This window comes from Cyclopterus lumpus, chromosome 23 (assembly GCF_009769545.1).
Source record: "Cyclopterus lumpus isolate fCycLum1 chromosome 23, fCycLum1.pri, whole genome shotgun sequence".
In the NCBI taxonomy this organism is placed as follows: domain Eukaryota; kingdom Metazoa; phylum Chordata; class Actinopteri; order Perciformes; family Cyclopteridae; genus Cyclopterus; species Cyclopterus lumpus.
The window spans coordinates 14,906,419-14,917,975 of NC_046988.1; the positions used below are offsets into that span (position 1 = coordinate 14,906,419).

Here is an 11,557-nt window from a genome sequence, read left to right on the forward strand (position 1 = left end):
TTACTTTAGCAGTTTTATTGTCACAGTAAATAATTGTGGAATGATGTATATATATATTTTATGTGGGATGTATCATTATATGGAAATGTGTGTGTATCTGGCATTGTATTCTATCCTTTTGTTCTTCTTACGTCTACACTTTGATATGTTGACATAAATAAGCTTTATTACTATCAATATAAACCTTCATTGCACCACATGAGACGAATAGCCAACAATCCAGCATTAAGTCTTAGAAACACACAGAAGAATGTTCTATAAAACGTGGTGTCATAACTGAGAGCCAATCAGGGGACAATAAATCCCACTGGTTCCCTCTCTGGAGTTTATTCTGAAATGATACAGCAGATTTCACAATAAAACAGATCCTGTCACATTATTTGTCTTCCATTTTAATCATCTATTTCTTTTTAAATAGTGGTGATGTCTTCGAGGTTTGTGGGAGATCTGAAAATCAAGTAACCCTTCAATGAAACTCTGCACGAGATTTAATCCCATTTTATTTTGGCCTCCACACGAACAATTGTGTGACACAGAGGCTGTTTCTACGCAGCTTATGCTCTAATTCAGGGCTCCGGTGCTGCAAGTGTTGCCGGGAGTTCGATTCCCCCAACGTTACCTGTTCTATTCTGGGATTGTAAAAATGTCAGCGTTTGCCGTTTAGCCCCGTAGAAACAAGCCTTCCGTTCACGGCAGAGGTTCTCCGGAGTGTTCTGCTTTTACATGACGGAACGCTTCACATAGTCATACACATATGCACGGAAAATATGCAAGTTCATTGTACTTTTTTACAATAACACATACAGCTGACAGCGTAAGAGTACTTCTGACCTGAGCTCTTTAACCCGAGGAGGTGTGTTGGGGACTTTTTGTTTGTTTAATCCCTCCAGAAATAAAACATTCTTGTGAATGTGCAAATTATGGCGAGTTTTTAAAGCTAGGCTAGCAGTTCCCCGTTGTGCTAAGCTAGGCTAAACAAAGGCTGAACTAATCTCTGGACAAACAAAAAACTAAAATGATCAATTTACGATCAACTCTACGTAGAGATCTGGCGACGCTAAGCTCTAAACCAGTGCTGTTGACCAGAAGGAACCAATTGGACAGCGTTGACCTTTTAAAGAGAAGCAAAAGCCAGGAAGTTCAACATGGAGGAAGCTCTTCCCCAAAAGAGGAATGGTTTGCAGAAGGTTTGCACCATGTGGAGCTGCTGAAGGAGCCAGCTCGCTTGCTGACAGCTATTACCCTCAAGCTTTCAGCATAGAAGCGTAAGGGAACTTCACCGTGCTATTTCCTGATGTGCCTCGGGGCTTAAGATAGAAAATAAGAGGATTTAAAAAACTTTTTAAAAAGTCACTGGATGTTACGACCCCCCCAGATTAATAAAGCTGTACAGTCAGACGTGGTGAAGGTTGTGCGCAGAGTGCTTCTATTCTACGATACGTCTCTGTTACGTAAGACTAGTATAATACTGCAAACCATGAATAACACAAAAAGAGATACAAAAAACCCACAAAAATATAAATGTTTGCTATTCAAGTAACAGTCTCTATTATAGAAAAGCTTGAAGTAAAGAAACCTTCTCGAATGTAATCTTCCCGTCAGAAGCCAGACATTACATTAGAAGAGTGAAGAAGAAGAGGTTGCGTATTGACCACAGAGTCCTCCTGTTACAGTGCAGAGGTCAGGGCTTTTAGTAGCCCTTCATGGCGATGGATAGTCCTGCGCCGCCGTCGTGACGTCTGACCTGGTGGACCATCAGGATGGAGATCAGCAGGCCCAGCAGCTGTAAAGACGGGTTCTCAGTTAGAGAGTCAGACAGGTGACCAGTGCAGGTGCACAACCTCCAATTACGCAAGCATTCCGTCCAATCCACAGCGTATATAACAACTGTTATGTTCATTTTTTTTCATTTCTTTGTAAGCATATCTTTGGTTTATTAGCTTTTTCTAAAATACACTGGAAGTGTTTTTCCTCACTTTAAATTAAGATTTGTGTTGATGTTTTTACTCAGATCCTGAAACATAAGTTTCTGAGCATTAGCTCACCAAGCTAACACGAAACAAGAAACCTTTCTTATTTCATTACTTCTGAAAGTAACCAAACCCCCAAATCCTTCCTGAACCCCAAAATATCGGTCCAAAAGCTGATACTATGTCGCTGAACTGTTAGCTGTGGCTAACACTAACATTAGCTAACAAGAGCTAAGTATTAAGGAGAAGGAGGAGGCAAGGGCGCAGTCAGCAAGGTAACAAATCTCTTAAAATCGATTAACAATCAGCTTTAATACAATGATGGCTCTTTTGTCATTGAGGGTGGTAACGAACAACGGTCGCCTAAAGACCTCAAAATGCAAAGTTTAGAACTTGCACTTCACTCGAGACTTCCTGTTACGCGATTCCTTGACCTTCCTTTTAAACAGTTGGGAACAAAACACCGAACCACGGATTCTGAAACAGTCCCATGACGAAGCTCAAAGGGAGAATGAAGGCGGTGCTTACAGCTGTGACAGCCAATCCAAAGAAGAAGCCCATCATGATCTGGCAGAAGAGGTTGGCCCACGAAAAGATTACTTCACCGCATGTCTGCAGCATAAGAGATGGAGGAAGGTTATTATGAGACTGGTGAACTGGATGGTCCCTTGATTTGTTAGTTGATAGGTTGGTTGATTGGTTGGTTGGTTGATCGAATACCTTTCTATAGATTTTGTCTGGGCCACTGGTTCCCTGCAAGAAAAAAAACAATAGCAAGATATGAATAATAAAAGACAAAAGTATAAATACTTTTACACTGGATTGGACAACACAGTATATAGACTAGTTTGGTTGAAGATTACTGAACACTTAGTTGTTCCAGTATTTCCTGTAACTTCTAAACTTTTATAATTTTTCAAATACTGTTAATATATTACTCAGAAAGTAACCCCAGGCTTTTTAGGGAATTTCGGGTTTAGTATCTTCATCAATCACTTGCGCCCTTGAGTACACAAGGTCCACAACCGTTGATACATTTAGAAAGGAAAAAGTAGCATTTACTTTTGCACATGAACTCAAGCTTTCTCCTTAAATGAGGCTCACTGAATATCTATATCTATAAACCCGATCTTACATCTTCATTTTACTAAACCCACCTGAGGACTGGATCTACATTCAGATGATCCAGATTGGCACTCACAGCTTCTGGGGATGTTGTCACCCCAGTCCTGATAGCTCACCACTCCACAGCACTTAACCTGCAATCACGTGAGAGAGTTTCAACAAATGGAAATGGTCTTCAACGTGAAAAGGAAACAAGTAGTGAAAGAGAGATCTGCAGATAATTCAAGACAAGATAACACCAAATTACATTGCTTTATGGTCTGTTTGACTCTAAATTAACATAATTTATTAAATGAACATCATGCTGTATTGAAGAAGACTTGAAACTAGAGATTGAGACCAAAAACTAATGTTTACAATGTTTACTGAGGGAATAAATCAAGAGAAGTAGAGTCATTTATATAGACTTCTATACAACCAGAGGAGTCGCCCCCTGGTGGTCAGTAGAGAGAATGCAGCTTTAACACATGAAGCATAGACTTCTATACAACCAGAGGAGTCGCCCTGGTGGTCAGTAGAGAGAATGCAGCTTTAACACATGAAGCATAGACTTCTATACAACCAGAGGAGTCGCCCCCTGGTGGTCAGTCATCCTAGAAGCTGTAGTTAGACTACAGTCTTATGGTTTTAATAGTACATAGACAACATTACAGCTTGCTGTATCTCCTCCAGCGCCCTTCTTATTTGCATGTTTTCCATTAAGGGCTTGACCACCTCAGAAGAGGTGTTGTTAAGTTCTTCTTGGACCTACAAGAAAATAGGGAACAATATTAGCATCAGGACACAGAGAGAATGAAGCCTTATGGTAGACAGACACAACACAATATGTAAGCATCAAAACACTTAAGCATAAAGAAGAACTAGCATTTAGAGACAGAGAACATTGACATCAAAATAGACAAGATTTAAGCATAAAGGTAGATAGGTGTAATTATGAATTTATTATAGCATAAAGATAGATAGAGAGAACATTATAGCATAAAGGTAGATATAGAGAACATTGTAGCATAAAGGTAGATATAGAGAACATTATAGCATAAAGGTAGATAGAGAGAACATTATAGCATAAAGATAGATAGAGAGAACATTATAGCATAAAGGTAGATAGAGAGAACATTATAGCATAAAGGTAGATAGAGAGAACATTATAGCATAAAGATAGATAGAGAGAACATTATAGCATAAAGGTAGATAGAGAGAACATTATAGCATAAAGATAGATAGAGAGAACATTATAGCATAAAGGTAGATAGAGAGAACATTAAAGCATAAAGGTAGATAGAGAGAACATTATAGCATAAAGATAGATAGAGAGAACATTATAGCATAAAGGTAGATAGAGAGAACATTATAGCATAAAGATAGATAGAGAGAACATTAAAGCATAAAGATAGATAGAGAGAACATTATAGCCTAAAGATAGATAGAGAGAACATTATAGCATAAAGATAGATAGAGAGAACATTAAAGCATAAAGATAGATAGAGAGAACATTATAGCATAAAGATAGATAGAGAGAACATTATAGCATAAAGATAGATAGAGAGAACATTAAAGCATAAAGATAGATAGAGAGAACATTATAGCATAAAGATAGATAGAGAGAACATTATAGCATAAAGATAGATAGATAGAACATTGTAGCAGAAAGGTAGATAGATAGAACATTATAGCATAAAGGTAGATAGATAGAACATTATAGCATAAAGATAGATAGAGAGAACATTATAGCATAAAGGTAGATAGAGAGAACATTATAGCATAAAGATAGATAGAGAGAACATTATAGCATAAAGATAGATAGATAGAACATTGTAGCAGAAAGGTAGATAGATAGAACATTATAGCATAAAGATAGATAGAGAGAACATTAAAGCATAAAGATAGATAGATAGAACATTATAGCATAAAGATAGATAGATAGAACATTATAGCATAAAGATAGATAGAGAGAACATTAAAGCATAAAGATAGATAGATAGAACATTATAGCATAAAGGTAGATAGAGAGAACATTATAGCATAAAGGTAGATAGAGAGAACATTATAGCATAAAGGTAGAGTGAGAAAACATTATGCTGATGGTAATTAAAGAACTTTAGCATTATGAAACCGAGAAAAAGAGAATAACAAGATCAAGATAGGGAGACCGATGGAATAATAGGTGGGTAGTTAGATAAATAGATTACCTTATTTCTTGCAACAACCACAATGATGCCAAAGATCATCATGATGATCATTCCAACCACCATTAAGCCTGCAAACTAAAACAATTAAACAACATTCAAAGATATGTCTTGTTTTGCCGATTGTGGTTTGATTATCTTAAAATGATCAAATGAACAAAAAAAAACATTATTTTGATGAGTTTGTTTCTTGTGCGTACTGTTTTGAGGGCGTATACATTCTCCGAGACTCCTGCGTAGATTCCCAAGCAGGCGATGGCGAGGATGCCGATGGCAAATACCCAACCCCAGCCCATGCTCGGGCCCCCAACCAATGACAGCTGCTCCGCCATGACAGGACAACAAAACAACACAAACATTGGATTAATCCAAAAATGTATTTTCTGGGAGTGGATTTCATAACGAGGCTGGCATTATTCTACATTTGATGTGTGAATCTGTAAATTATGCATATCTATTTTCTCTAACTGCAGTTTTTTTGAGAGACGGCTAGATATCGTCCCTGGAAGTTTCCTTTACTTTCAAATAAAGTGAGCCTGTATGTTGTATTTAATGTCACAGGAAAAATCTATATTTTGTTTGTGTTCAACATCAATGAAAGCTAAATTACTTGGCCAGGCTAACCACAATGGTACAAAATGTCAATAATAAACATTTGTTCATCCATACATGAAAAAGTAACTGCTTTACATAAAAGTGAATTATAACAATGACTGTGATGTACATTCTATTGTCACTCATTTCGTAAAAACACAAGCTTTTACATCTACCAGCAATGAAAAGTATTGTTTTATTCCATTTGAAATAAGTGAAGTAAGTAGAAGTTTGTCACCAATAAAACAGCGTTTGTGTGTTTTTTGATCAGATGATTCAAAATCAAGAGATTTCTTGATTTATAATCTTAAACTAGTAAATAAAGAAGGTGGTTTCTATCGGACAAAAGTAATATATCAATCTCCTTCATATTTTTTCCCCAAGTCTCTGCCTTAACCAAAGTTTTTAGACTAAATAAGATAACGAGTGAATTCATCTGTCTTAGGAGAGACCAACCCAAACATGCTTTTATGGGAAATATCCCTCTTGAATGTATTTACCAAACATCACACCAGCTTTTTCAAACAGTAATTTCCAGACGAAAACATTGTCTCACGAGCTGCATGACGACCCACGAGGGTATCGGGGTTCAGCCCATTAGGGAGCGTAACCAGAAGACGGGCGTTAGGCGGCCGGGAAATCCAACTAAAAACCTGATGGCGTTTTGGGAAATGCTTCGACATCATTCCAACGTGAATTTGATTAGTTTAACACAAACAGCTGAATTCCATGCTATCAGTTGTGCTCGGTCATGTTTGTGTAAACATCGTCGGAGCCGTTCTGTTTTTCCTGGAAGTCGACTCTGCGAATGGAAAAATATCGTCCGGACCGCATCTGCTTCGCATTAAAGAAAAAGAAATGTAAGTTTCCACTACGTCTTGGCAGCTGCCCGTGTTATAAACCCTCTGAATCCTTCACCTCCACTCGGGGTAAACATTACGAAACAGGCGCTTTGTACTTTCAGATTGTGGATGTGATGTCCTGCGTAACAGACCAGCTTGTTCTGGTCCAAAAACCCTCACTTTGATCGGATTTATGGCGCCTGCTGTTTCACAAAGTTCTTTAAACGTTACCGTAAATATAGAATCCTGCTTTCATGTAATTGTTTCACAATAATCAACACAAACAACCCCTGTGACCTTCTGTCCTCCTCCCCTAAAAAAATAAAATAAACTTGTTGTTTACATCTGATTTTGTTTATTTCACCGCGAGTCAAGTTCCGGTAAATCGTCCGCTCATTCTGCCAGGAGATGTCGTGAGTAGTAGGAGTTTGGCAGCGACCAGCTTTGCGTGGTTCCCACAGACATGAGGAACAAGGGGGGTCTATGAGGCTGATTCCTGGCAGGCGACAGAAGGTCGAGCTGTCGCAGCCCGCCGAGAAAATATCGGTGCCAAGAAATAGTTCAACCTCAGAAAACACTGAGAATGAAACAAATGAATGAAGAGTCTGTCGGTGATACTGTCACACGAGCTTCCTGTCTTCATGCTAAGCTACGCTAATGGGCTGCTAGCTCCAGCTACACGCTAACCCTAAAGTCATTTAATGTCTTGTGAAAAACACTTTAGATTCAGATTATACAGACTACATTGTTAATTAACAATAATAATTCCTCATTGTGCATGAAAACCGTGTGCAGATGTTTACACTGATGTTTATAACGAACAGCTTGGGACATTTTTTTACTAATTTTGTTTTAGGTTTTCTGCATTTCGATGCCAAAATCTAAAACAAGAAGTGGATTCCCTACTTGTGTTGTTGTTGTTGTTGTTGTTGTTTACCTGGCTGCCGTAGCTGCTGATCTTCACCACAAAGTAGATCAGCACACATCCGAGGATCTGAAGGCACATCACATTCATTAGTTTGTGCTTTAACCGAATTAAAGCCCAGAGTGCGGAGGCTGAAGATGGCAAACACAATTAAAATTAAAGAGCGGGTGAAATATGAGTAAACAATGTAGAAGAAAGTAGAACATTTATAACTAAATAAAAACATTGAAAAAAACATTAAAGTTATTAATACAGGAACGTACAAACACTGCTGGACCTTCTAATGTTTACAGAATCTGGTTGTTTGTTAAATTTTGTTTTAATATTGGCTAAATATTTATATTCATTCACTTCTAAAGGGACACTGACAGAAAAGGTTTGATAACCACTTTAACTGATATTTAAGGGCAAAAAATAGTTACATTTTACTTTTATATCATTTTTATTATTAATAAATGTATTATTAATTTTTAACTCAAGTAAAAAGAAACTTACGTTTTACAGGAACAGGAAGGGATAATATTAAAATACTCAGAAGAATGTGTTTTTCATGCCTTTAAAACATTTTAAATAGTTTCAACCATCAGCGGAGTTTAAAGGCATAAAAATCGAGACTATTAATGTGTTTTTTCTTCTCCCACTTCAGAAGTGTGTTTACTATCTTGATCATTTCTACATGCTGTTTTTTAATTTCATATCTCTGGAGAGAGACAGACGATGCTCAACCAGCGGCTCCCTGTAAACGTCTCAATCTGGACACGTGTTTTAACTTTAGGGTCAACGATTGTTAGCATCTGTTGTTTTCCTATGCGTCATTATGTGTGAATGCATCATTTATGTAATAAAACATGAAAGAGTCAACATCTGGAGGCAGGACAAAAAGGCTTGAAAAGGAAAAAAAAACACATTTTAAAGAGGTTTAATTTGATGTCATTTTCTTTTTTTTTAACCACCTTGATATTTATTCCCTTGCACACATTTCATAATTCTTTACATTATATCGGTCTTAAAAGTTATTTATGCTTGTTTTTTGGTTTTTTTTAATGCAAAAAAAAAAAAAAAGAAGAAAAATGCGCCAACAGACGCCCCCGGGGTTGAAAACAGTGTTCAAGCTCCGCCCCCAAGCTCCGCCCCCAAGCTCCGCCCCCAAGCTCCGCCCCCTCGCAGATGAAAACATGTCTTCTCACCCAGAAAGGAATGAATCCCCTGAGAGGGAGTCAAAGGAGGTCTGTGGACTGAAACATGAGCCCGTTTCCTCTTTCCCAACTTACCCGAAGTGACTCCTCACGGAGCCGGAGACGTGAAGCAGACCTGCCCACTGTTTACATTTATATATCTGATTCATGTTGTACATCTTCACTTTCAAAGTGCACACACATACTGTATATTTTAGTAGTTTTAAAAACTTTGATAATAAAAAAAAAACCAAAAAGAGGGTTTCTCTTCCAATTCAGTGTTTTTTGTTTTGTTTTGTTTTTACATAATTATATAATAATAATATGCCCAATTTATTGTTTAGTAAAAGCTGAAAATCAAAGAATAAACCAACTTTTTTTCATCCCAAATAAAAAAAAAACTCTTTGTTTGTGAACATATCAAATGAACTCAGATAAAAAATGTATTTAATTAATTACGAGACTTTCGTTTTGGTGGATTATCTTTTTTTTTCTTTCTTTTCTTATTCGTATCGTTTCAAATATAAAATCTCATCAGAAAAAAATCTTTTTCACTTACTGCATACAGCACGTTGAAGAAGACAAAGAGGCATTTTAGGAGTCCGTTAATCTTCCCCATCTTCGGGTTGTTGAGGAGAGTCTTCTGGGAGATGAAGCTGTGAGCTGTGCTGCGGTCTGTGTGAGGATGTGAGGACGTGAGCGCCCAGATAAACCAGGCTGATCCCAGAGCTGCTGATCCCAGAGCTGCTGATCCCAGAGCTGCTGCACACAGAACACATCTGCAGCCAAAAAGCAAAACCAGTCACACCAGTGTGACACACCAGTTACTTTAAAGTGACGGATTTTATTTCCTTCTTTTGATTTTACAAGTTTTTTGTTGTTTTTTTTTAATCAAAATTAAGACGTTAGATTGTAAGAAATCATTCAGAATCATTGAACTTTACAACTTGTATTGGACATTATTGCTCGTGAATGATCTGTGATTATCTGTGGAGGATATTTAACGACGGCTTTAAAGAGATAAAGCTGCTGACATTCTGTATTTTTATTTCTGCTAATAAATCCCCCGAAACGGCACAAAACAATGTCTTCGTCTGTCTTCATACTTTTTTTCTTTCTTTCTGGTTCCAGGAATATACAAAAGATGTAGTGTCATATTATTAAATAAAAGTTATTTGTTGAACAATTGTGGGGAAGAAGAACTGATGGCAGGTGAAGCGCGGTCGCAGGTGCCAGCTGCCTGGTTTCTGTTTTTATTAATACATATATATCATGAGGCTCTGAATGCTGTGTGAACTAACCCCTCTGCATGAAGCTTCATCATATATAGTTTTTATTAATAAATGTGTATAAAAGAGTCTCTGAATGCTGTGTGAACTAAGCCCTCTGCATAAAGCTTCATAATATATAGTTTTATTAATAAATGTGTATAAATGAGTCTCTGAATGCTGTGTGAACTAACCCCTCTGCATAAAGCTTCATAATATATAGTTTTATTAATAAATGAGCAAAGGAAGTGTGTCCTCTCTAACTGCTCTAGATCTATCAAGGTTTTACTACAGGTCTGATGGAGGAGACCACACCCACGTGTGTGCGTGTGTGTGTGTGTGCGTGTGCGTGTGCGTGTGCGTGTGCGTGCGTGTGTGTGTGTGTGCGCGCGTGCGTGCGTGTGCGTGTGTGCGTGGTTAAGATTCAACTCATTAAAGACTTTTGACTTTTGAAACAGAGGATCGGCGGTTCGATTCCCGCCCATGTCGATGTAGTTAAGGTGTTTCCCCATCCTTCCTTTTCTTTAGTAAGGTGTTTGTAAGGTTTTGGGTCGTTTTCTTGTTTATTCATGTTTATTCAAGTATTTCGTCGTGTTGACCAACAGTTTTGATCACAGCAGCTTCTTGTAATAAAATGTCTTTTACCTGAAGACCACCGTAGTTCTCCAAGGGAGGGGTGAGCTCTCTGCCCCCCCTTTACAATGGTATCACCTGCTAACCAATCAGCATGCAGGATTCCCTCCTGGGCGGTGCAGTTAAACGGGCCGTCCCATCTGGAATGTGCAGGTCCGTGCAGAGAAGTTTGTTTTTTATGAGCCTCATTGTTTACGAGAGGAAAAGTTACATTCCAGTCGCACCGATTCCCAGTTTTAACCACATGGTCGGGACATCGGGGGAACACTCGGGGTCCGGAAAGTCTTAAAAATGGGAACTTGAATGCACACATTTTTTGTAACGTGATGTACACATTTTAAGATACATTTGCTGCAGTTGCAGTACAAAGAAGAGTGAAATCATATAAATTAATTAATATTATCAATACAAAACAAACCGTCATCCCAAAAATATTCAGGTTAATGGTAACATTTCCACTTGGAGAGAATAACACATTTATCCATTCTTCTGATTCATTTAAGTAATTCTTCTAGAAAATAAAGTCGATCCTAAAAATGTCTATTTAATTTCTATAAAAGAGAGAATATTTTAGTCATTGCTGAACAATGAAATAATACAATTCCAAAAAAAGTAATAAATAAAGCACGAATGATTATTAAATGGAGCTTTTAGTTGATTTTATTTGTTGCCATTTTTTTCAACAGTGAAGCATCTTTAAAAACTTTATTAATAATGTGAGATTCACTGCACACAAACATCTTGAATACTGTGTGCGCATCACAGCTTCGGTGTCTGAACTCCATCCTGTTTGTTCACGAGGTTCAACAAAGTGGAAAAGAGACATTGGGGTGAGACTT

General features: G+C 37.6%; 1 protein-coding gene across 1 annotated transcript; it reads right to left on the reverse strand.

Annotated features, from left to right (window-relative positions):
* Positions 1 to 265: 265 nt before the first annotated feature.
* LOC117726063 (23 kDa integral membrane protein-like) lies at positions 266 to 9,988 on the reverse strand. Its single transcript, XM_034526101.1, has 10 exons — positions 9,924 to 9,988; positions 9,377 to 9,596; positions 7,655 to 7,711; positions 5,482 to 5,601; positions 5,285 to 5,359; positions 3,747 to 3,842; positions 3,128 to 3,229; positions 2,691 to 2,723; positions 2,499 to 2,582; positions 266 to 1,783 (listed from the first exon to the last, which is right to left on the reverse strand). Exons 1-10 carry the CDS (start codon positions 9,971 to 9,973, stop codon positions 1,691 to 1,693), a joined length of 930 nt encoding a protein of 309 aa, XP_034381992.1. The 5' UTR covers positions 9,974 to 9,988; the 3' UTR covers positions 266 to 1,690.
* Between the last annotated feature and the right edge of the window lie 1,569 nt (positions 9,989 to 11,557).